This window comes from Bos taurus, chromosome 3, assembly GCF_002263795.3.
Source record: "Bos taurus isolate L1 Dominette 01449 registration number 42190680 breed Hereford chromosome 3, ARS-UCD2.0, whole genome shotgun sequence".
Taxonomy (NCBI): Eukaryota; Metazoa; Chordata; class Mammalia; order Artiodactyla; family Bovidae; genus Bos; species Bos taurus.
Genome location: NC_037330.1, coordinates 8,231,444 through 8,258,195, shown reverse-complemented (window position 1 = coordinate 8,258,195; position 26,752 = coordinate 8,231,444). Strand labels below are relative to the sequence as shown.

The 26,752-nt window shown below is 44.3% G+C and overlaps 1 protein-coding gene across 1 annotated transcript; it reads left to right on the top strand.

The window, feature by feature from the left end:
• Nucleotides 1–26,752, top strand: PCP4L1 (Purkinje cell protein 4 like 1). Its single transcript, NM_001110445.1, has 3 exons — nucleotides 1–198; nucleotides 24,785–24,839; nucleotides 25,650–26,752. The coding sequence occupies exons 1-3, from the start codon at nucleotides 190–192 to the stop codon at nucleotides 25,793–25,795; spliced, it is 210 nt and encodes a 69-aa protein (NP_001103915.1). The 5' UTR covers nucleotides 1–189; the 3' UTR covers nucleotides 25,796–26,752.

The following is a 26,752-nucleotide window of genomic DNA, read 5'->3' as shown; positions in this document are numbered from 1 at the left end:
CGCGGAGCTGAGCGCTTGGAGCTGGGGTGCGGGCACTAGAACAACGGCTCTCTGCACCGACTCTCCCCGCCTCATCAGCGGGGACCCTGCTTCAGAGCCCGGTAACTCGCTGCCATCGCCCGTGCAACCCGAGGGCCCTTTGTCTCCCCTGCACGTGCCGCGCCCCGCGCGCCCCGTCTGGTCGCAGAGATGAGCGAGGTGAGCGGCGCTGCTCGACTCCCCGCTGCGGGCTAGGGCTGCGGCGCTGGGAGGCCGCGGCTCGCGTGTCCCAGGGCGGCTCGGGAGGGTGCTGTAGTCCACATCCGCGGAGAATCCTCCCGGGGCGCCCACCTGCTTCTCTGGTAAAGCTCCCGTATCCAGGCGCTGGGAGCGATTGGAAAAGGGGGGCTTTAAGTTTCCCGACTGAGGGTGGCGATTTGGGGGGACTGGAATCGAGTGTAGAATGGAGGGAGGCTGAGGTCTCTGGTTATAAATCTTACCCTCAGGATGCGCCTCTCTGCATCTGTTTTACTGCTCCGAGGTTACTCGGGCTTCCCTTCACTCCCCTGACTTCTGAGAAAACCGTTCACTTCTGTCCTCCTAGGGCTGTATTGCTTTTACACTCCTTAGGTAGCATTCAGCCGAGAACTCCAGCCTTCGGCCACTTTGCCCCTTTTAGGAAGGTGACATCCCACCCTCCATTCATTCAATCAAGAGCCAACTGTTGGAAGGACCATTTCTGACATTCAGAAGCCTTGTAGTGGAGGCCTGTCCGGCTCCTGGGGAGATGTCCCCTTCAAGAATAGACCTCCCTCTGCAGTGCTTGTTACATCCTGAGGCTCCGTGGTCATCTGAGCCAGACCCAGTCCATTAACTGTGATTTCCTCTATTCAGAGAACACTGTCCATCTGTGAGGGTCAAAACAGAAACTGGGAAAAAGACCTGTGCCATTGTTTGACTGCATTTGCAGGCATCCAGAGACAAGGATCTTCCTTTCTGAGTGAAGTCAGTATGGGCAGTGACATCACAGGCTTGGTCTTGGCAACCCCTTTCCTAGAACCCAGGATCCTGTGTTAAATCCAACTTCTCATCTATATGCCAGATCCCAGCTCTACTACTTACTATGTGGCCTTAGGCAAGTTTACTAAACCTTTCTCTGCTTCAGTGTTTTATCTGCAAAATGGGGGTAATACTGGTTGTTCTAATGATTAAATGAGATGTTATATGCCAAGTACTTAGTACCCGGCACAGAGTAGGCACTCAATCTATGTTAGCTATTCTCTCTCTCTCTCTGTTTAAAATTTTAACTTAAAAGCATTTATTTTAGAGTGTTTCAGAAAAACTAGCTTGAGAATTCTCAAGAATACAGATCAGTGAAGGGGCAGGATGCTGGAGCCGAGGTCTCAGCTTAGATCTTCATCTTTAGCAAGAGCTCTGCTGGCTACCAAAAGCTGTCACCCAGGGAGCCAATTAGTGCCAACTACTGTGTGTTGGTTGCCATGTCCACTAAATTCATCCTGGAAAATCCAGCTAGTCTTGGGGCTGCAGATGAGCTAAAGTGGTTTCCTGTCCCTCAGATAGTTGTGACTGTGATTACAGCAGCCTTTCAGAAAGAAAAGGAAGAAAAAAAAAAAGATTCAATCTTCTTTCCTTTTGCTTCTTTCAGCTCTAATATGAGAGGAGAGGTTTTTCCATTTCCTCTTTTCACTAAGGTCTAGAGTTCAATGCCCCCCTCCAGTGTTTCTAAATCTGAAAGTTGCAATTCAAGCCATCCCCTGGGGTTTTGTGATCTGAGGGCTATGCCGACACAAAGATGTATGGTTAGTCTGTGCTTTTAAGGGGAAGTGCACAGCCTTTTTGTAGAATATGCTACAGAGGCTGGGATTTAGAGTGGTATTTGGTGGAGTGACAAAACTGTCACAAAGCAGTGTCAAGGAAAGCAATTTGGTGTTTGAGGGGAACGTCAAGTCTGGACTTAGCGGCTGTACTTGGCTAGCCTCAATCAGGAACCCAAGTAGAATGGTGAGAGTAGGATCCTTGAATGGGAAGTAACCATCCGTTGTCTGCAGGGCTGCCCAGACGTCCAGGCTGTCAGCGTGATCTGGCTCTAACTATCAATTTAGCCGTCAAAGTTGCCCCCTAATACGGAGCTGAGCCCGACTTCAGGGATGAGTATTTATGAAATCCAGAAACAGCTACCTGGGCTTTCACAGAGACTAACTGTCTCTGAACCAGATCCCCAAAGGGCCTTGAATTCCATCGAGGCCAAGACCCAGCCTGTTTTCTTCCTCCTGTAAAAGTTATGATGAAAAGCGGAAGTTTTGCCCAGAGCTCTGAAGCTCCAGGGAGACTCCAAGCTCCTTTATTTCTCTCAGCCCAGCCCCAGGGGTCTCCTATTTCAGGCTGAGTTCTAGCCAGGAAAGCCCTGTGCACTCTGAATCTTATGTAAGCTTCACCTCCTCTACCTGCTTATTTTCTTGCTTCAGAGAAACTGCATGAAATAAGAGGATTTGGGATCTCTTTAAGAGATTCTCATTTCAAATGAAGAGCAAAAATTGGGAGCGGAAGGTGGTCTCCAGACCTAGAGGAAAAGTGTAGGGTCCTGGTGGCACTGCTGGGGAGGGTCTCTGGTTACACTTTGCCTTCCTGGCTCTTTGCTGTCACTCAGTACTGCAGCAGAGCATTTCCCTGTGAGTGTGTGTGCTCATGCGCAGAGGAGCTGCAGGCTCATCTCCAGCTTGTCTGCATTCACAGCTGCTGGCAGGACTTGATTGCTGACAATCAGCCTGTCTCTTATAGTTTAATAACTTTTTGCCAGTTTCGGTGAAGAATGGGAATGGGAGATGCATCCAGTCCCTGAGGGCTCTTTCCTATAATCCCTTCTCATATGGTGTAGCTGGCTGCTTAAAGCACACTTGAAAGTTTTTCTGTGATCCTGTTGCACTTCTCAAGTGTAAAAAAGCCCAGCTGGAGGAATCCCTTGGTCCAGCAGTCATTCTGTTGAAACAAAGGTTATGGAGGTCTGATAACTAGTCCCATGGTGTCTGCCCCATAGTATCTGTCCCCAGGCTGGCAGGGGATGGAGCAAGGGACAGATCAGTTAGAAACCTCACTAGAACCAGTACTTTATTATTCTGCTTGCTGTCTTCCTCGGTAATAGGAATGGAACATGGTAAAGAATCTGCCTGCAATGCAGGAGACCTGGGTTCAATCCCTGAGTTGGGAAGATCCCCTAGAGGGGAAAATGGCAACCCACTACAGTATTCTTGCCTGGAAAATCCCGTGGAGAGAGGAACCTGGTGGGCTAAAGTCCATGAGGTCACAAAGAGTCAGACATGACTGAGTGACTAACATAACATATCACACTTTGGGGATCACATTCTTCTTCCTGTGCATATCTGTCTGAGTCTACAAGCCTTCTCCACAGTGTAAGTTTGGTCAGAGTGACATCATTCTGTTATATCTTCTGTGAACCAGTTGTTAGGGAACCTGGTAGGGACTTGGGGGAAATCCAAGTTTCTCTCTCTTTCTCATTGTATTTAATTATGATGACAATTATATTGGATATATAAAACAGAAAAACTTGATATTAGAAACCTTTCTACCTCTAGAAATATCTGTCTTCTAAAGAAAGAGAAACCATAACTTGGTTCTAGAATTTGCTCCTCTTCTTAGTCATCCATCCAGGTCGTCGACTTTGGCTGCTTGAGCAGGAGACTCTCTGGATGGTCCAAGTGGATGACTTTGTCATCCTGTGACCCAGGAATATAGATGACTCTTTTTCCTAAGCTGCAGCTGTGATCAGTTACACTTTAGAATATCAAGTCTCTTTAGGGTCAGGTATCCATAAGTCATGTGGCTGAAGTCCAAATATGCAAACATACAGTCTTTCATATCTGTCCGTGGAGGGTCTTAACCCTGAACAAAATGATGGGTATAGGCTTGCAGATGCAGTGGAGGAAGAAGGATCAGGTTAATAACTGTCTTTTCAAGGTAGTGATTCTATAAATGTCTCCTCCTGTTTTCTTTCTGTTTTCCTGTAGTTCCAAATTATCTTTCATGAGTCTATGTTATCATGGGAAAAAATAAGCTTAGTTTTGCAAAAATCTTTCTAGAAGAAATACAGGTAATATTTTTCATCAAGAAAATCTCAAATAATATATCAAAACATTTTAGTGATATAATTTCAGATTCATTAAGGAGCCCTAAAGGTCATCTGGTCCAGTCTTCTCATTGTGCAGACAAGGAAACTGAGGCCCAAACCTCAGCATTAGAGTCAACTGTGGGCTCAGACGACTGCCTTCTTATCCCCAGAGAGCTCTCCCTAAGACTTAGTGTGTGACCCCAGTGATAGAGTGACATGAAGTCTGCATGCAACTTTGAACGACAATACTACAAATACCTTATATAGGAAATCTAAGCAGGATGATTTAGTAAATCCTGAGTAAGAGAATAGAGAGAGAGGAGAGACCAACATAGGAATGAAAGCACTGTTCTTCCTTGAGATGCCTCATCACCTTAAAAATGTGTGCAATGAATGTGCTGAAGTGGAGTAGGTAAGTTAATAGGAATCAAGGGAAGGGAAAGCCCGGAGGCCCTCTTTTCATGCATTTTTAGCTCCTGGTGTCCATCATTTATTTCCTTAAGTGTAGAGCATCAAGGACCAGAAGGAGAGGTTTTCTTTCAGAGAAGAAAGGAATGACCAATTCTGTTAACTCTAACATATTTGACTTGGAGGACCCAGTGCTGAAAAGTGGGTATTTAAGTAAAATTGCTGTACTTGATGATCAAACAGATGCTGAACAGTCCTCCTTTATTTGGCCACTTGACTTCCAAAGAGAGTATAGTGGCTTCTGGAGGAGAAATCTAGAAGAGGGGAAGAAGAATGTATTAGGCTGGCAAAGTAAGTGATCAATACTAAGTGCATAATTGTCTAAATCCAAACTCCAAACCCGCTCCTCAAAATGGCTTGACTTGCCCAGGATTATTTTACCTGCAGGAGTAAGCCAAGCCAGAAGCAGATCCAAAACCACTTTCTCTAAGAAATCTGCATCTCTGCAGGTGCCTGGACCTTATCACATTCTCCTCCTTGAAGCCTGACGACTGCTCAGTTCCAGGCTGACACCAGAAGGCAGGCCCACCTAGGTTTCCCAGCCCCCCATCCAGGGAAAAGAGGCGCCATTTACTGTTCCGGTGTCCTTGGTGGTGCCTCCCTCCCACGCGAAGCCCTCCAGCTGCGTGCTTGATTTGTAGGCTGTGGTGGGATTAATACGTTTATTTTGGGACATTAACGCCATGGGTAGGATGCACATTGAAGATTATAGTAATAAGTGATGCTTTGGCACTACTCTCTCTCCCCCACCCCCTTCCCTCAGTATGGGGTGAAGGCACAGTTCCAAGCTGTGTGCAAAGCACCACAAATAACACTCATTAAATTGTGGCAGTCCATGCTGAGGGGAAACGGGCCGGGGCCTTTGACTCACTGCGTACCGTGAGCTGGCATAAACAAGGAATTGTGCCTGACTCCGGTGGGGGCTACTGTTATTCCAGGAAACAGAGGTGGGGTGGCTGAATGGGGAAGGACAGACCAGGGGGCTTGGGAGCTCGGACTGCTTAGATTCTATTCCTGTCTTAGGAGGCACCCGAGCTATAAGGTATTTGAGTTATACGCCTTATGTTAGGAAAAGAAGATGTGTATGTAGAACTGGGAGTAAGGATTCGTAGTTCTTTTCCTGTTATAATCTTGAGGGTGACCTTGAGAAAGTGTTTCTGAAGCTGTTTGAGGACTGCAGCTGGTTGCTACACTGAAAGAATTGAAACAGTTCCAACCGTGCTCCAAGAACAGCAGTCTGGGGTCTTTCAGGGGCACCAGGGGATCCCAAAGGCCTTTCTAAGGATCTTTAGCAGTGAACTTCATTTCACATTGGGGGGGATCATGTCAACAGGGATAGAAGGGTCTCTGGGGGGCTGAAGCCTCTCTGTCACCCCTTGAAAGCAGATGCACTAACCCTGTCTCTCTTCCCTTTCTGTGCCTCTAAAGCAAACGGAGCTTACACAGCCTAGGATTTATGTCAATACTCAGGCAAGAAAGAGGTGTCTGGGATTCATATCTGGGATTTTTAGGATTCAGTCCCTTTTTAGAGTTCTCTGCCCTGGACTGTAGGACAGGATTCTAAGCCCTTGTGCCTATTCATCTGGATTACGTGATTCTAACAGTATTATAATGTGTGTATCACATGCTTTCATTTGCCCAGCATCCAAGTTATATCATGCAAAAGCAGGGTACGTGTTGCCCAGGTATGATGAGATGCTCCTTTGTTCCTGTCTGTCACTGCTGCTAACAACCTGTGATACCTCTTGAAAGACGCCAGTAGGATGAGGAGTATGGGAAAATCTGGGTCGTTTACTTTTCCTATGGTTAGTTTTAACTTGCTGCTTGGAGCAGAGCGGGTGACACTGTCTTGCCTCTTCCCTGTGACAGTGGTTGCTGTGGCAACACCACTGAAGATGAAAGAGACTAAGAAAGGAAGAATTGCAGCCTAGGAAGGGGGTGGGGCAAGTAGGGCCTAGAGTTATAGGGTGCCTATTTCCCAACAGTGGTAGCAAGGAAACAGCACCCAAGTTGCTACCATTTTGACTGTTTTTAGGTGCTTTGCCAAGACAATACTAACCAAACTGTCCTCTGAGGCAAGGAGTATATTTCCACAAACATCTTTGTGATACGTAGATGGATGAAAGAACTTGATCAAAGAGACGTGGTTTATTTGCTCCTGAGCACTAATCACCCCCCTGTGGTCTATAACTCAAAAAAAAAAAAGGAAAGGAAAAAAAGCAAACAGTGTGTTTGTGTCTAAGGGTTCTTTGAAGTAAAACATGAACATTGTTGGAGGTACTCTACTGGAGCTCTCCTCTTGTACACCCCTGACCTGGGACTGGTTCCAGCAGGCTCCAGGACTCCAGACATGGGTAGGGCCTGTGCAGAATACAATTTCTATCCAAGCAGTCTGTTGTTGGACCCTTTACCAAAGGTTTAGAGCCCTTGTCAGCCTTTTTGGGTCAGGCATTGATTGGGAAGATAGGGAGATTGTGATTTCCAGGGTTAGTTTAGAGTAAAAAGAGATCAGTTATGAAACTCCTTTTGTACCAGAATAAGCCTCCAGGGCCTTTAGAGCCATCCCAGGTATTCTCTTCTTTCTTCAGGCCCACTTTATGAAGATCTACTCCGTGGAAAGCTCTGCTGTTTCATTCCAGGACTTGAACCATGCAACACCCTAGTAACTTGACCTGTCCTTACATTCAACCCAGAGTTACCTTACTTCAGAATAATAACTATTTATGTTCATATGGACTAGACATTTTACATACATTTTTCTGGTTCTTTTTACCTTTTAGGATAGATATTTCTCTTCTTCAGATGAGAGATCTGAGCACAGCAAGGCTAACTGCCTTCCCAATGTCACACAGCTAGGAATGGCAGAGCTGGGACAGTCAATTCAGATCCAGGGTATGGACCCAGATCTGTCTAACTCTACCTGATATGACATACTGCTTCCACCAGGAATTTGAGGCTTAAGAAAAGTTTAATTCATGTAATCAAATATCTATTGAGTACCTACTATGTGCAAGGTATAGGTTGCAGTTACTGCTAGTGATACACAAATGAATGGACCGTGCTTTCAAGGAAGTGGGCTCTGGTGGGGTGGTGAAGGTGGGGAAAGGGAGGTAAGACAAGCACACAATAACCATAATACAAGTAATATGAAATATACTTCTAGAGAAGTTCTTCCCCTTCACCCTCAGCTGTCTTTCAGGTAAATCCACTGAAGTGAGGAAAAACAATGACCTAGCTTCACTATTTCTGAACCACTACAAAATGAGGCCCTCAGCTATCTGGAAACAGATTTTAGAAAGCTAGGTGTGGTGGCAAATAGAGCAGAGTTGGAGATCCCTTCATTCTTTCAACAAATGCTAGTTGGGGACTTACCTGGTGGTCCCGTGGTTAAGAATTTGTCTTGTAATGCAGGGATTGTGGGTTCGATCCCTGGTTAAGGAACTAAGATCCCACATGCCACAGAGCGACTAAGCCCAAGGCCCACAGCTAGAGCCTGTGTGCCACAGTGAAAAGTCCCACAGGACACACTGAGGATTCTGCGTGCTGCAACTAAGACCTGACTCAGCCAAATACATAAATATTTTTTTAAAGTGTTAGACTGAAAAGGAGACAAATACTGAGTATATATCGTGTGTAAAGGCATTGTTCTAGACCCTGGGAGTACAAGAGTGAATAAGATAGATATTGCCGCTACCCTCACAGAAGCTCACACTGAGATGAGGGAGACATTCAGTATCTAACCACTAAATTAATATGTAATTACGTTAATAAAAAGTACTATCAAGGAGAAATACTAGATGCTATGAAAACTTATAATGAGGGACCTAGCCTAGTCTGGGGGCACTTAGAAAAGCTTCCTGGAAGAAGCAATTCTTGAGGAGAGCTCTGAAGAATAGGAATTAACTAGGTGAAAGGGGAACAGGGGTGAGAGAACCGCGTGTCAAGGTATCGAGGCGGAAAGGAACAGAGACGAGGCTACTGAGGCATCAGAGCCTGCACGATGTTGGGCCTTTTAGACAATGTTAAGAATTTGCATCTCTGTCTTAGGAGCATTGCTAACACCTGGGCTCTTAAGGTGGTCTACATAAGAAACAGCTGTGTTAGGGTGGTAACAGTGGGAGAAGTGAAGGGATTAAGAGGGGTTTGGTAAATAAAGTTAACAGGACTTACTGTTGAACTTGGATATGCAATATAAAGGAAGGAAAGGTATCAAAAACAATTTCTGGGTTTCTGGCTTGTGCAATTGGATGAAATGGGAAATACTGCAGAGGGCTAGGTTGGGTAGGTACGAGTATGAATTTAGTCTGAAACTGAAGAGTTTGGAGTTTCCATAAAACACTCGAGTGGAGACGTTTTAAAGCTCGGAGGAGAGGTTTGGGGTAGAGGTATGTGGTCTGCCCTCTACATCCAGAGGCTCCACCAACAGCGGATCAGATTTCTGAATCTAAGAGGGCAGAACCCATGGAGAGCCAACTGTACTGTGCCACTTTATATAAGGGATTTGAGCATCTGTGGATTTTGATATCCTTGGGGATCCTAAAACCAATCCTTTTTGGATAACAAAGGGAGGCTGTACATTTGAGTCCTCAGTCTCATTCTGCACTGTTGAATATGGTTTAATTATTAATAATAATAATTATTAAGTTATTAAAAATTCTAAATTTTATTCCTCAGTTGCACTAGCCACATTTCTAAATATTCAGTGGCCCCTTGTGTCTAGGGAGTGCCATATATTAGATGGCACTCTATCATTTCAAAATACTTCTATTATTGCAAAACGTTCCATTGCAGGGGTCTGCAAACTTTTCCTGTAATGGGCCAGGTAGCAAATAATTTTGGGCTCTGTGGGCCATGTGGTCTCTGTTGCAGTTACTCAACTCTGCTATTGTGGTGCCAAAGCAGCCACAAACAACACGCAAACAAGGGCATGCCTGTGGTCCACTAAAACTTTATTTAGGAAAACAGGCTGCAGACCAGATTTAGTCGTCAGCAGTAGTTTGCCGAACTTTGTTCTGTTGGATGGTTCTGGTATAAATGATAAACTGAAGTCATAGGAACATATACGATCATCTGGGAAAAGAGAACAGAAGAGAGCCTAGACCCAAACCTTGAGAGCCTCCAATACTTAAATGTTGGCAGAAGTGTCCAGAAAGAAAAAAAACAAACAAACAGGAAAAACTGTTTGTTTTCCCAGGAGCCACGGAAAGAATGTGTGTCAAGAAAGGTGAAATGATTAACACTGCTGAATGCTTCAAGAGGTCAAGCCAAGTGGAGCTGAAACTTTGCATTTGATTTACTATTACAGAGAACTTTGGTTTCCTAAAGAGCAGTTTCAGTGGAGAAGGAGTAGAAGCTAGGTTGAAGTGGGCTGGGGAGTGTGTGGGACGTAAGGAAATGGAAACAGTGAATGTGTTGAGGAGCCCAGTTATGAAAAGAAGAGAGAAGTGAGAGATCCTGGCCCTCACCCCCACCCCAGTCACCTTTCTATTCCGTTGCTCTCAGTCTTTGCTAGCTTCTTGACCTCTCCTTAACCTTTTTATCTCCCTTAATAAAAAAATAAAGTCTAATTTACTTGAAGTAAAATGTAGCCTTATCAGAGTATAGTTCTGTGAATTTTAACAAATAGTCATATAAACACCACCGTTCATCATAATGATGTTATACAAATTTTCATGTTATATAAATTTTTGTGTACAATCAAGATATATGCAGTTCCATCATCCCCAAATTCCCCCAGCCCCCTCTACAGTCACCCCTCAGCCCTTGGTAGTTGCGGGTCTGCCTGCTATCCCTAGAGTTTTTCCTTTACGAGAAATGTCACATAACTGGAATCCTACAGTATGTGTGTGTCCTTTTGGGTCTGGCTTCCTTCATGTAGCATAATGCCTTTGAAGTTCGTCCCTGTTGTGTGTGTCCATGGTTCATTCCTTCTTTAATTGCTGAGTAGTATTACACTGTATGGATGTATTACAGTTTGTTTATCCATTCCTCAGTTAAGGGACATTTGATTGTTTATACTTTTTGATGATTATAGGTAAAGCCATTATAAACATTCACTTAACAAGTTTACATGTAGACATAAGTTTTAATTTCACTTGAGTAGATACCTGGGAGTAGGATTGTTGGGCTATATGATAAATGTACCCTTAAGAAACTACTGATACTCCCTAAGGTGGGTCAGAGGTTAAAGCATCTGCCTGGAATGTGGGAGACCCGGGTTCGATCCCTGGGTCGGGGAGATCCCCTGGAGAAGGAAATGGCAACCCACTCCAGTACTCTTGCTGGAGAATTCCATGGACTGAGGAGCCTGGTAGGCTACAGTCCATGGAGTCGCAAAGAGTTGGACACAACTGAGTGACGTCACTTTAAGAAACTGCCGCAGGAACTTCTCTGGTGGTCCAGTGGTTAGGACGACTCCACACTTCCACTGCAGGGGGCACGGGTTTGATCCCTGGTCAGGGAACTTAGCTCCCACATGCCATATGCTGTGGCCAAAACATAAATGGAGAAAAAAAAAAAAAGAAACTACCACAGTAGGTATACCGTCTTGCATTCCCAGCAATGTCTGAGAATTCCAGACACTCTGTATCTTTGCCAGCACATGGTATTGTCATAAACAAAACAAACAAAAAACCCAAAACAACAATAACAAAAATTCTGATTAGGTATATGCTGCTGCTGCTAAGACTCTTCAGTCGTGTCCGACTCTGTGTGACCCCATAGACGGCAGCCCACCAGGCTCCCCCGTCCCTGGGATTCTCCAGGCGAGAACACTGCAATGGGTTGCCATTTCCTTCTCCAAAGCATGAAAGTGAAAAGTGAAAGTGAAGTCACTCAGTTGTGTCTGACTCTTCGAGACCCCATGGACTGCAGCCTACCAGGTTCCTCCTTCCATGGGATTTTCCAGGCAAGAGTACTGGAGTGGGGTGCCATTGCCTTCTCCAATTAACCCCATGGACTGCAGCCTACCAGGCTCCTCCATCCATGGGATTCTCCAGGCAAGAATACTGGAGTGGGTTGCCATTTCCTTCTCCAAGGAATTAGGTATATAATGAGATCTAATTGTGGTGTTAGTGTGAATTTCTCAAGTGACTAATGATGTTATACAAATTTTCACGTGCGTATTTGTCATCCATGCATCTCTTTGGTGAAGTGTCCAAACATCTTGTCCTTTTTACAAATTGTATTCATATTATGGATATTTGAAAGTTCTTTATATATACTGGATACAAGTCCTTTATCAGATTTTTGATTTGCAAATACTTTTTCCAGTCTGAGGTTTGTCTCTTCATTCTCTTAGAAGTGTCTTTCAAAGAGCAGTTTTAAATATGTGTGTGTGTGTGTGTGTGTGTGTGTGTGTGTGTGTGTGTGTATTTTTTGGCCATGCCAAGCAGGCATGTTGGATCTTAATACATCAAGCAGGGATCGAACTTGTGCCTGTTGTAGTGGAAACATTGTCTTCTTTTTTTTTCCCTTAACTTTTTCTTTATATGGGGTGTAGTTGATTAACAAACAATGGTGTGATAGTTTCAGAACAGTGAAGGGACTCAGCCATGCATATACATATATCCATTCTACCCCAAGCCCCACTCCCATCCAGGCTGCCACGTCTCATTGAGCAGAGTTCCATGTGCTATACGAAGCATTGAGTCTTAACCAGTGGACTGCCAGGGAAGTCTCAGAGCAATTTTTAATTTTGACAAAGTCCAATTTATAATTTTTTTCTCTTATAGATTGTGCTTTTGGTGTATCTAAGAAATCTTTGCCTAACCCAAGGTTGCAAAGATTTTTTTCCTGTATTTTCTTCTAGAAGTTTTACAGGTTTAGGTTTTATATTCATTTCAAGTTAATTATTGTATAAGGTGCAAAGTATAGATTGAGGTTTTTTGTACATGGCTAGCGAAGGCAATGACACCCCACTCCAGTACTCTTCCCTAGAAAAATCCCATGGATGGAGGAGCCTGGTAGGCTGCAGTCCATGGGGTCGCAAAGAGTTGGACATGACTGAGCAACTTCACTTCTTTTCACTTCATTGTATTGGAGAAGGAAATGGCAACCCACTCCAGTGTTCTTGCCTGGAGAATCCCAGGGACGGGGGAGCCTGGTGGGCTGCCGTCTATGGGGTCGCACAGAGTCAGACACGACTGAAGTGACTTAGCAGCAGCAGCAGCAGCCAATCATTCTAGCACTATTATGAATGGATCACCCTAAGCTTTCAATATTGAGGTTCCTCCAGGGTTGGTCCTAGATCTGATTCTTTTCACTCCAGTGGTGGCTGGAGAAGGAATTCAAATTGATGAAGGCTTTTTTTTTTTTTGTCTTAGAGAAAGGACAAGGTTTTATTTATAAGTGAGGAACATTGATTGTAAAGCTTCTTGAGAAGGAGAAAAGGGGAATAGGCTCTAAAACTCAAATGGAAGGACAAGACATCATCTGAACGCTGATAAATGCCCTGGAAAGAGGTGTGGGGTGGGGAAAGGGAGGACGTTGCTATGTCATACCTCTCTCTGCAGTCTCAATGCCTGAAGACAAAAGACTCCTAAGCCAGCAGGCCTCTCCTTCTCCTCCTTCCCCACAGGAAGGGGAAGTCCACAACTTTGAACAGCAGAGGAAACAAAAGTTACTCATGGGGAATTGGCAGCTACTGCCAAGATGATCGAATGGAACATTGGAACACGTCAGGCCCAGAGGTGAGGAAAAAGGGAATACAGGAAGGAAGGCAGGGAAAGAAATGAGGGCCCTCTAGGGAAAAACAAGAGTCGATGGGCCTCGTAGTTGCTAATTAGTGTTTGGTGTGTTTTGAGAAGTAAGAAACATTTAGTCTTCTGTGCACAGTGAGGTGCAACTGAACCAAGCTTCAGCTTGCTAGAAGCTTGGAGTAACAGGCTTCAGTGGACACAAGGGAGTCATTTGGAATGGAAACCAGTAGGTTGATCCTGCACATGGAATTCTCAGAATCTGAAAGGCTAGCATCTCCCTGGGAGTGAAGAACACACAAACAGGCTACGGCTAACCCCCAGGGGCTAGCCTGGTGTGTGTCAGGAGGCCCACTGAGCAAACATTAAAATGAAAGCCAAGAACTTCCCTGGCGGTCCTGTAGCTAAGACTCTAAACTCCCAAAGCAGGGAACCCAGGTTCTGTTCCTGGTCAGGGAACTAGATCCCACATGCCACAACTAAAGACCCTGCATGCTGCAACTAAGGCCCAGCCAAATACATAAATATTTTCTAAATTGTATATATATATTTTTAGAAGATGGAAACCAGAGTCAGTGTGGTTAGCTCAACTCTCAGAGTAGGAATCTGAATCAGTAGGCATGGTCTTGGGTCAGATTCTTAAATTACGAATGAGCTCTCCCCGTCCTGGGAGGACGGGGTCCTGTAGAATGGTGGTCTTCAGCCTTTCTGGCACCAAGGACTGGTTTCATGGAAGATCATTTGTCCACAGACCAGGGGTTGAGGGGAGTGGGGGTGGTGGTGGGGATGATTCAAGTGTATCACATTTATCGTGCACTTTATTTCTATTAATATTACATCAGTTCCACCTCAGATCATCAGGCATTGGATCTGGAAGTTGGGGACCCCTGCTCTAGAGTGTATACCAAGAAGCTGTTGGGGACTATGGATTGAGAGAGTAGTCTTGAGTACAGCTGTCTAACTGTGGAAATGGAAGGAAGTCATGATCCCTAGGACTTTCCTTCTTACCCAGGGATTGCTCTGCTGTGCGGGAGAACTTGTCTAAGTCAGTTTCACGTTGGACATGCTTCTCATGTGGTATGTGTGTACCACATGCATACACACGCTTATGTCTTTGGCTGGAGACTGGGATATAGCATAGCATATTCAAGAGGGTGGACTCTGGAGTTGGACTGTCTTGGTTCAAATCCTGTCTTTGCTACTTCTTAGCTATATGACCTTCAGTCAGTTCAGTTCAGTTCAGTCGCTCAGTCGTGTCCGACTCTTTTCGACCCCATGAATCGCAGGACTCCAGGACTCCCTGTCCATCACCAACTCCCGGAGTTCACTGAGATTCATGTCCATCGAGTCAGTGATGCCATCCAACCATCTCATCCTCTGTCGTCCCCTTCTCCTCCTGCCCCCAATCCCTCCCAGCATCAGGGTCTTTTCCAATGAGTCAACTCTATGATGAGGTGGCCAAAGTGTTGGAGTTTCAGCTTCAGCATCAGTCCTTCCAATGAACACCCAGGACTGATCTCCTTTAGGATGGACTGGCTGGGTCTCCTTGCAGTCCAAGGGACTCTCAAAAGTCTTCTCTAACACCACAGTTCAAAAGCATCAATTCTTCGGCACTCAGCTTTCTTCACAGTCCAACTCTCACGTCCATACATGACCACTGGAAAAACCATAGCCTTGACTAGACCGACCTTTGTTGGCAAAGTAATATCTCTGCTTTTCAATATGCTATCTAGGTTGGTCATAACTTTCCTTCCAAGGAGCAAGCGTCTTTTAATTCCATGGCTGCAATCACCATCTGCAGTGATTTTGGAGCCCAAAAAAATAGTCTGACACTGTTTCCACTGTTTCCCCATCTATTTCCCATGAAGTGATGGGACCAGATGTCATGATCTTTGTTTTCTGAATGTTGAGCTTTAAGCCAACTTTTTCACTCTCCTCTTTCACTTTCATCAAGAGGCTTTCTAGTTCCTCTTCACTTTCTGCCATAAGGGTGGTGTCATCTGCATATCTGAGGTTATTGATATTTCTCCTGACAATCTTGATTCCAGCTTGTGCTTCTTCCAGCCCAGCATTTCTCATGATGTACTCTGCATATAAGTTAAATAAGCAGGGTGACAATATACAGCCTTGATGTACTCCTTTTCCTATTTGGAACCAGTCTGTTGTTCCATGTCCAGTTCTAACTGTTGCTTCCTGATCTGCATACAGATTTCTCAAGAGGCAGGTCAGGTGGTCTGGTATTCCCATCTCTTTCAGAATTTTCCACAGTTTATTGTGATCCCCACAGTCAAAGGCTTTGGCATAGTCAATAAAGCAGAAATAGATGTTTTTCTGGAACTCTCTTGCTTTTTCCATGATCCAGTGGATGTTGGCAATTTGATCTCTGGTTCCTCTGCATTTTCTAAAACCAGCTTGAACATCTGGGTAAGTTAATTAACCTCTTCTGGACCTTAGTTTTCTTATCTGTAAAGTGAGACTAGTAACATTACCTATCTTATAGGGTAAGAATTCAATGTGTTATATTGTAAGAATTCAACGTGTTAAAGTACTTAGAAAAGTGACTGGTACAAAGTATTTTATATATATATATGATTTTTAATTAGATGAGCTAATGAAGGTTGCTCAGTCGTGTTTGACTCTTTGCGACCCCATGGACTGTAGCCCACCAGGGTCCTCTGTCCATGGGATTTCCCAGGTAAGAATACTGGAGTGGGTTGCCATTCCCTTCTCCAGGGTATCTTACCAACTGAGGGATCAAACTTGGGTCTCCTGCATTGCAGGCAGGTCCTTGATCATCCGAACCACCAGGGAAGCCTTAAGATGAGGTTGGGTGAGAAGATGAGGTAGCGTGGCATTCTAAAGTCTTTTGATTCCCTCCAGTTCCCCGAGATGGGTTCTACAAGGACATGGAAGGATTTGCTAAGCAATTTAACTGTCATTATTTCTGAGATCAGAGGAGCTCAGTATTGAAAGAAGTAGAAGAGCATCTGAGAGTAATCCATACCTGGCCAGAATGAGAGGCTGAGAGAGAGAACAGCTGAGAAACAAACACTCACCTGTCACAGCTCTTGTGGGTTAGACTCGATCCTCTGCAGGTGTAAGGTTTTGTGAGAGACGCTCATAGAGCATGTGATTCACATAGAGTGGACCTCCCTGCCTCCTTGGTTTGCCTAAAATATAGTTAATCTGATGGCTTCCAGATAGATGAACTAGAGGATCTTTATTCACCTAAAATTACTGAGTTTCTAGGAGATACACAGGAGGGTTAGGGCATGGACCAGAGACCAGTAAAGGGCTGAGTATGATGTAGAGGGTGGGAGCTAACAACTTGTGATTTAACTGCCCGCAACCCCCACACCGCACCAAATCACTAACCACTAAATCCAGAAACCCAGAGTGTTTGAAGCAGCTATTTTGAGAACTGGCTGCAGAGGGTGCAGGGAGGAGGGGCAAGTTGAAGCTCTAACATATTACGTTTTAGTAGAAGGTATGAGAGAGATTTCAAGGAGGATTGTGAGTAATAGGGGTTTTCTTCTCCTTTTTAGAACCCTTTTCTGCTCTCCCCAGTGACCTGTCATAAATTTAAGTCAAATAGAGCTGAGAAGCCCTGGGTGACCAGACAGCTGCTGTGCCATGGCTCCATTCCAGGGTCAGTAATCTCAGGAGAGACTCAGGAAGGCAACAGCTGCCCAGGCAGAGGGAAAGGGGTGGCCTGTGTGGTTCAGTCCTGATACATACTCCTGCTTAGTGGATTCTCAAGGTTAGCTGTAGAGGAAGAGACAGCTACTTGAAGGGAGATATTTAGAATTGGAGTCCAGATTTTCCTCCAAAGGAGAGGGATGAGAGAAAAGAATTGGTAGATTAAGGGAATGGGCTTAGAGAGAGACAGGGAGGGAGAGAGGGATAATAGTTAAAGCAAGGATCAGATTCGCAGATTTGCTGGTAATAGAGAAAGTAGGATTTGAAGTCAGAGATCGTGGGACTATAGAACTTGCCTCTAGACCTGTGACCCTCTTGTCTGGACTATTGAATGTTATCCTATTACTAAACACCCCATCCATGTCATGCTTTTCAGTGTGGATAGACCTCTTGTGATGACACTGTGGCATCATGGAAAGTGTCCCCTAGCTAACTACTGGATCATTATATTGATCGTGTGAAAAAAATTTTACTGTAGGAAGACAGGAAAACCATGGGAAAAGAAAGAGTATTGAGTGGCCAGTCTCCCAAGAGTCTCAGGAGTAACCCTTCCTCTTGTGAAACCTTTTTTTTTTTCTTTTGTCAAAGGGGGACAAGGAGGAATTCTATAGGGTTTGGGGAACAATTTTGTGCATGTTCTTCCAGATTTTTAAATAAAAATGTACATATACATAGATAAGCAATTTATATCTTCTATAAAAATTGGACCATATCAACTTATAATCTCCTTTCAAAAACATTAGAGCAAAAACTAACACATTGTAAATCAACTATACTTACATAAAATTTAAAAAATAATTTAAAAATTAGATAGTTATTTTATAACTGTCTGCTATCTCCAGTACTTTACAAGATGTTGCTGCTGCTGCTGCTAAGTCGCTTTAGTCGTGTCCGACTGTGTGCAACCCCATAGACGGCAGCCCACCAGGCTCCCCCATCCCTGGGATTCTCCAGGCAAGAACACTGGAGTGGGTTGCCATTTCCTTCTCCAGTGCATGAAAGTGAAAAAATAAAGTGAAGTCGCTCAGTCATGTCTGACTCTTAGCGACCCCATGGACTGCAGCCCACCAGGCCCCTCCGTCCATGGGATTTTCCAGGGAAGAGTACTGGAGTGGGGTGCCATCACCTTCTCCGTTACAAGATGTTAGGAAAGCACAAATAAATCACAAGACTTGAAAAAGCAGTGTAGATGTGACCAGTGTATCCTTTGAAAATCACATCTTAACCCTGGTGGTCCAGTGGTTAAGAAGGTGCCTTGCAATGCAGGGGACATGGGTTCATTCAGTCCTTGGTCTGGAGGCTAAGATCCCACATGCCTGGGAGCAACTAAATCAGCACGCCACAACTACTGAAGCCCTCTCGCTGCGCAGTCCCTGAGTAGGAACTACTAGAGCCTGTGTACCTCAACAAAAGATCACACGTGCTGCAATGAAGACCTGACGGAGCCAAATAAGTAAATAAATAAAATCACATATGGTCAACAAAGCAATCTTAGTTTGGCCCAACATTTTAATATCCAAAAGGCTGGGATTGTCTATCTACCTAACAATTCTTAAATTTGTAATTTACTTTTAAAGACACTTTCCCTATCAAATACAGTACAGCATCAGTGTCTTATAATCATAATCTTTGTTTTACTTTATTTTCTTTTTTAAAAACTATTTATTTGTTTGGCTTCACTGAGTCTTAGTTGTCGCACTCGGGATCTTTGTTGTGATGCATGGAGCATGTGGGCTCAGAAGTTGTGACTTCTGGGCTTAGTTGTTCCATGTCGTGTAGAATCTTAGGTCCCCGACCAGAGATTAAGCCTGCACCCCCTGCATTGCAAGGCAGATTCTTTACCACCAAGGAAATCCCAAACTGTTATTTTCTTATTTCCCTCTAACTTTTTATTAGAAAAATTTGTCAGAGTTGAAAGAATTGTTCAATGCACATCTGTATCCGTTCCACCTAGCCTCAGTAATTGTTAATATATTGGCATATTTGTGTCAGCGTGTGACGGTATTCGATCTTGGGGACGTAGTACAGTGGTTAAAAGTGTGGAGTCAGTCTGCCTGGGTCCCAGAGCAAGTTTCACTGTTTTCTAGAAGTGTGGCTTGAACTTGGGCAAAATTTTTAGTGTCTCTAAGCCTGTTTCCTCACCTGTAAAACAGGATGACATCTCAGAGATTTCAGAGGATGATATGGGATAGGGTTTGGGACATAATAAATGATTGAGAAGTATTATTTGGGAACCTGTCCAATTTGCTCGCTCAGCCTGGAAGATAGGGACACCATCTTGACTGCTTTTACTTTAAATCTATGCCCATTAACTTCAAGTGAGTCCTTAGGGCTGCCTGGTTGTCCTGCCACATCTCACCAGTCGTTCACTCTCAACTTTGATGACTATTTCACTCAGTCACCTCTCTCCTCAAATCTTAAATACTTTCTGCCCCTTCTTCACTCTTAGCTGACAAGTGTGCCTGTGTCACTGAGAAAATAGAAACAATCAGAAGAGAACTTTCATACATTCCCGTTACTCTCGCCACCTTTCTTCCATCTTTACCCCTATTCTGTGTCTTCATTCCTATATTGTGGATAAACTGTCCATAGCTCTGTTTAAGGCCAACCTATTTACTTGTGCACTAGATCCATTTCCTTTTGCCTATTCAAGATCACTCTAGTACTTACGACTTCTGTCTCTGCACCATCAGGTTTTCCTTCTCTACTAAATCATTCCCATGACCCCACATCCTATCTCGGCTACTGTCCAATTTCTCTGGGTCTCTTTAAAGCAGAACTCTTTGAAAGAGCTATCTTTATTCACACATCCATCAACAAATCCAACTTATTCTACCGTGAAAACTGTCTCAAGTCTTATCACCTCTCTTACTACCACCCTGGTCCAAACGCCCACGATCTGACTTGTAAGATCCTCATAATTGTTTCCCCTCTTTCTTTCTTGCCTCTCTCTAATCTGTTCTCCACCCCACAGTCAGTGACCCTTTAAAAACACGTCAGACCATGTTTCCTTCAGCATCAAACCTTGTGATGCCTTTTCGTCAACTCAGAAAAAATCCAGGACTTCCCTGGTGGTCCAGTGGTTGGGAATCTGCTTGCCAATGCAGGAGACATGGGTTCAATCTCTGATCTGGGAAGATTCCACATGCTGCGGGGCAACTAAGCCTGTATGCCACAGCTGCTGAGACTGCACACTCTAGACTGTGCTCTGCGACAAGAGAAGCCACTGCCGTGAGAAGCCCATGCACTGCAACTAGAGAGTAATCCCTGCTTGCCACAACTAGAGAAAGCCCACATACTTGCATGAAGATCTAGGGCAGCCCAAAATAAATGAGTAAGAAAAAGGAAAAAAATCTAATCTTTTCCCTGGTCCAAAGACATTCATATTCTATCACCTACCCAACTTTATTTTCTATACTCTCTCCCTTTCTCACTCAACTCCAGATGTGCTGATTTTCTTACTCTTCCCTTAACACACTAGGCACAAAATCTGCCTCAGTGACTTTCCACTTGTTGCTTCATCTGCCCGCAAGGCTCTTATATGTCATTCAAACCTCTATGTCACTCATCAGAGAGGCCTTCCTAGACTACTCTTTTATTTTCCTTCTTGGCGCTTGTCACTAACTGGCATAATTGTTTAATGAGTTCAGGGACTTATTAATAATTTTGCTCATTTCTGTATCCCTAATGTCTAGAACAGTAATTGGCATATACTGTGCAGTGATATATTTGTTGAATGAATGAATGTTGTGCTTCTTTTATACCCTTTTCATGTATAGAACAGTGCTAAACTCAAATATAAGTCTGTGATAAGTATTGATAAAAATAGGGTGGAAACAGCATAATCTACAGAATTGATGCTTTGAAACTGTGGTGGTGGAGAAGATTCTTGAGAATCTCTTGGACAGCAAGAAGATCAAACCAGTCAATCCTAATGGAAATCAACCCTGATTATTCATTGGAAGGACTGATGCTGAAGCTGAAGCTCTGATACTTTGGCTACCTGATGCGAAGAGCCTACTCATTGGAAAAGACCCTGATGCTGGGAAAGATTGAGGGCAGGAGGAGGAGGCGACAGAGGATGAGATGATTGGATGGCATCACTGATTCAATGGATATGAGTATGAGCAAGCTCTGGGAGATGGTGAAGGACCAGGAAACCTGGCGTGCTGCAGTCCATGGGGTCGCAAGGAGTCAGACTCAGCTTAGCGACTGAACAACAGCATAACATAAACTGGGTTCTATCAGCTTCCTAAAGTAGAACCCTTATATCTGGCAGTCATTTAACAAAGATTTGCATCTATAAAATGAGCAATAATATTTTATACTCCATTGAGCTCTCCCAAGGACGAGATGAGAAAACATTTTTGAAAGCAACCAGTTTCTGTATTTTGAAAATATCAAGTATTCAAAATTGTGAAATAAACAAACTCTACGGGGACCCAGAAGCTTACAGGAGTGACTGTTTCAAGATGAATTGTACCTTGAGACTGAGGAATGACCAGATGAAGCAGTTCTATTGCTAAGATTCTGAGGAAGGGGAGTTTCTATTATGTTACATCTAACTCTCCATCTGAGCAGAGAGGCTGGAAAGAAGCACACATACGAATTGACAAATCTCACTTCGTATTCATGAACTTGGCCTTGTGAGGGGCCTTAATGCTTCCCAGAAATCTTATTACTGTTTCCTAATCCACTCACTTTCCTCCTCTCCTGTATGAGTATTTCATCCCTTCTCCTCTGCCCTCCTCCTTCAGTACCTCTTCTTGCCTCTTGAAGGATCACCTTGTTACCTATTTTACTTCAGATACAGAAGCAATTAAAAGAGACCTTGAAAATGTTCCCCCCCGTTGTATCTGGGCTCTTGTGGCTCTGCTTCCCCTCCAGTTACTCTGGATGATCTGTTCTTAGCTCCTATTCAAGGCCACCCCCTACTCATGCGCTGAATCTTTCCCCCTTTCTCCTGCTCTTTCTCTCCTCCTTCTTTAATGGATTATTTCCACAAAGCAAATATTCTGTAACTTCTGCTGTCTTAAAATCTTCTCATGACCCCATGTTCCCCTCAAGCCACAGCCCCCATTCTTATTTCTTTGGAACTCCTTCTATATCTGCAGCTTTAATGCCTGTCCTCCTTTTCTCTTAGGAACACACTACAATCAGATTTTTCCTCCCTTCCTCGACTGTAACTTCTCTTGTTACTGTCACCAGTGATCTCCCCATAGCAAAACCCGGTGGTCAATTCTTGATCCTTATTTTACTAGGCCTACATGAGAATTTGACACAATCACTCTCGTCTCCATGAGATAGTTTCTCTGTGTGGCTTCTCAAGTACTGTAATCTCCTGGCTTTTCTCCTGGCTTCTTCTTAATTTTTTAATTGACATTTTGTCATTTCTATACCCTCTGATCACTGGAATGCCCTAGGATTTGACCCTGTTCTCTTCTTTATTCAAACTCACTTCCTTGGTGATCTCACTCAGTCTCATGGCTTAAATACTAACCACATGTTAATAATTGCCTAATTTATATCTCTGGGCCAAGGCCTTCTCTTTAACTTATTATTCAAATGAGTTATTCAACAGTGTATCAAAGCAAATGCTGGATACTTCCGTAAGCATGTCAAGCTTGTCCAAAAACAAATCCCTGGATCTTTTCCCTAATACCTGTTCTCCCTGCTATCTTCTTCATTTCAGAAAATGGCAATTCCATTGTTTTTCATTTCCTCAGCCCTAAAACTGTGGAGTCATGCTTGACTCCTGTCTCACAGTGCCACTTATCCAATCAACCAATCACTTTAGTGGTAGCTCAAAAATAGTGTCTGAGGGTTCCACACCCGTGGATTCAATCAACTGAGGATTGAAGATATTTTTATAAAAATTCCAGAAAATCCCCAAAAGCAAAAGTTGAATTTGCTGCAACTATTTATAGAACACTTACATTGTATTAGATATTATAAGTAATCTAGAGATGATTTAAAATATGTGGAAGGATGTGCATAGGTTATGTGCAAACATTACGCCATTTTATACAGACGTGCGCATCCACGGGTTTTTGTATCCTCGGTGGTCCTGGAACCCATCCCTTGCGGTACTGAGAGACAACTGTATACCAGAGTTGAGCTACTATTCACCGCTTCCACAGGCTTCCCAGGTGGCGCTAGTGGTAAAGAATCTGCCAGCCTCTATGTAAGAAGCAGGTTCGATCCCTGGGTTTGGAAGACCCCCTGGAGTAGGATATGGAACCCACGCCAGTATTTTTGCCTGGACACGAGCCTGGCAGGCTACAGTCCACGGGGTGGCAAAGAGTCAAACACGATGGGTGACTGATCTCACCATTTTCACCTCCACCTTGTTGATCCAAGCAACCGTTATCTCCTGCCTGGTCTTCTGCAATAATCGCTTAGCAGATTGTTCTGCTTCCTCCCTAATGCCCCTTATGTGCAAATTGAAGGTCTCTAATGGCTTCTCCTCCCTCTTATGGTAAAAGTCAAGCTTCTTAAAATGACTTCCAAGGCCCAGCATGGTCTGCCTGCACTCCCAGTCATTTCTGATCTCATCTCCATCTGTTGTTCCTCTTTCTTCCTCCTCTGCATTCCAGGTACATTGGCTTCTTGCTGTTCCTCAAACAGGCTAGTGACACTGCTGTTTCAGGAGGGGGGACCCCTTTCAGGGCCCGAGAGTGGGCTCTCATCTAACACTCAGAAATTAATTGTCCGAGGAGACACATGAGCTGATAAAGCAACAGGCTTTATTGGAAAGGGAACCCCGGGGAAGAGAGCAGTGGGGTAAGGGAACCCAGGAGAACTGCTCTGCCACGTGGCTCCCAGTCTCAGGTTTTATGGTGATGGGATTAGTTCCCAGGTTGTCTTTGGCCAATCATTCTGACTCAGGGTCCTTCCTGGTGGGACACGCATTGCTCAGCCAAGATGGATGCCAGCAAGAAGGATTCTGGGAGGTGGAAGGACACATGGTGTTGCCTTTTGACCTTTACCGAACTCTTTCTATTGGTGGTGGCTTATTAGTTCCGTGTTCTTTGCTGGGACCTCCTGTTATAAAATAACTCACACACATGGCTACTATGGTGCCGGGCGAGGGTGGGCAGTTTCAGTCAGTGTGCTTCCCCTGACACTTCCACCCCTTGAAAGCTCTTGTCCTCCATCCATAGGCCTTACTGCCTTATCTCCTTCAGCTCTTGGCTCAGATGCCACCTTTCAGAGAGGGTTTTCCTGACCACTCTGTGTACAACTGTATTTCTCCATTCCCACCTGGCATTCACTACCTCCCTTCCCTGTCTTTGGTCTATAGCGCTCCTCACCGTTTAACATAATAATAATTTTCTAAAAGATTCTTTTTGATGTGGACCATTTCTAAAATCTTTATTGACTTTGTTACAATATTGCTTCTGTTGTTTATGTTCTGTTTTTTTTGGCCACAGGCATGTGGGATCCTAGCTCCCAAGCAGGGATCTCACCTGCTCCCCCCTCAACTCAGATTCTTAATCACTGTACCAGTAGGAAGTCCATAATAACATAATAATAGTTTTGTTTATTCATTTGTCTATCTAAATCCTAGAATGCAAATTCAACGAGGGCAGGTTTTTCCTCTTTTGTCCTCTACGATCTCCTTAGCAACAAATACTTTTTGAATAAATTTTGTTGATTTTTCTCCCTCTGTCTGATCTCAAGACTCACTTCTTCAAAAGGCTAAGAGATGTACTTGGTAATAGGAGGACTTGGAAATTATGATGGTGATTCTAAGGGGATGGTACCTTAATACTTTATTCTGATTTTTCGTTTCCAGCTTAACACCAAAACATCTCCAGCAACCAACCAGGCACCTGGTCCTGAGGAAAAGGGTGAGTGGGGATGGGCTAGGAAGTTTATAGAGCAGGTAAATATAAGGACATGAAAACAAGTAGAGCTGTAAATCTGGAAGCTCCTAAAGTCAGATGTAACAGGAATAAGAATGTAATAAGTGAAACAAAGCACTAGTTTAAGACCACTATATCTATAGGCTTCCTTCTACTTTTTTCCTAAGAAGTAAACCTACCACTATTTACTCTTTGATTTTAGAAACTGGCTCTGGAATGCCTGGAAACAGGCACACAGTGACAGGAAGAAACACATCAAATAATCCCAGACTCTGTCTCAATCAGAACTTGAGAGAAAGCTGGGGAAAGAGAGTGCACTCTGGTACTCTGAATTGTTGTTTAGTCGCTAAGTCATGTCTGACTCTTTGCGACTCCATGGACTGTATCCCACCAGGCTCCTCTGTCCATGGGATTTCCCAGGCAAGAATATTGGATTGGGTTGCCATTTTCCTTCTCCAGGGGATCTTCCCAACCCAGGGATCAAACTGGCGTCTCCTACATTGGCAGGCGGATTCTTTACCACTGAGCCACCAAGGAAGCATTTAGGAATAAGTGACGACAGAAGACATTTGTCATCTTGGTTTAAGAGTTGCAAAGCTCCTGAGTAATTACTATAACTAATTCTCAGCCCAGGTACCCTGACTCAAGCTCCTAGGATTAGACATTCTGTGTCCTAGCAAAGGTTGGAGGCCCAAACAGAGTCTAAGCAGAAAGTGGACTTTAACCACTGTATTTGGGGCCTGGGGAAAAGGCTGGGGCCCTTTCCTCATTAATGAAACTCTCAACTGTCTGCAGGGAAAGCTGGGAGTGCCAAGAAGACTGAGGATGAGGAGGAGGAGATTGACATTGATCTGACGGCACCAGAAACAGAGAAGGCTGCCCTTGCTATTCAGGGCAAGTTCCGGCGATTCCAGAAAAGGAAAAAGGATCCCAGCTCCTGAATAACCAGCTTACCCTCTCCTTACACTCTGCTCCCTTCCCTCTCCTTTTCCACAGCTCTGACTCCCCTGTGTCTTTGTCTCTTTGTTCCACTAGCCTCTCATAGAGGCAGGTTCAACCCTCGTACATTATTTATTCCAGCCCCTCAAGCCATTGTCATTGTACAGGCACAAGGAACATAGGCAAGATGAAGAATTTAATAGGCAGCCACTTGTCTAAGGGTGGACCATTTTCCCCTGGAGATACAGCCAGTATCTTGATCAGTACCTATGCCTTCCCTACGAGGTTGAAGAGCAAGAGGATTCGAGGTTGAGAGAGGGACCCCTGGTAATGTGGGAGGGAGGGGAATGCCTTCAGAGTAGGGTGCCCAGTGGTGGGGCATATACCCTGTTCCACTGGTTACAAACGTTTCACTTCAGTTAGCATCTTTTCCCCTTCACATCCTTCTCATCAGCACCTCAACTCCCCTCCTAGGAGCTAAGCCACAGTGGGAACTGGAGCCTCCCTTTCCCCTCGGCAGACCTAAATCAAGCTGCTTCCATGTTAGTGCATGCTGAGTAGATTAGCTCCAAGGATGGGAGACTGGGACAAGGAAAAATTTCCTTCATCGTGTTAGTCGAGAACCATAAGGGGCAGACATGGAAGAGGTTCAAGGGGCCACAGGCAGGGAAATGGGAAGGTTCAGGAGGGAAAGAAAAATGAAGGAGGAGGAGGTCCTTAAAGATACAAGTTACTGCTGGTAAAGGTGTACTATGTAAAGGATTCTTGGGGCTTTGCTAACCTGCCTACCTCTAACCCCTCACGTCTAGATAGCCTCAGAGGCCACACAAATCAAGTGACCCCTAGAGTTCCCACCTGCCTCGTGGTAGAGTCAGAGCAGAGTTGGAATAACCACTCTGTGTGATTTTAGCATGTGTAATAATTATGAGAACAATAAAAAGAAAAAACCCTCAAGTAGA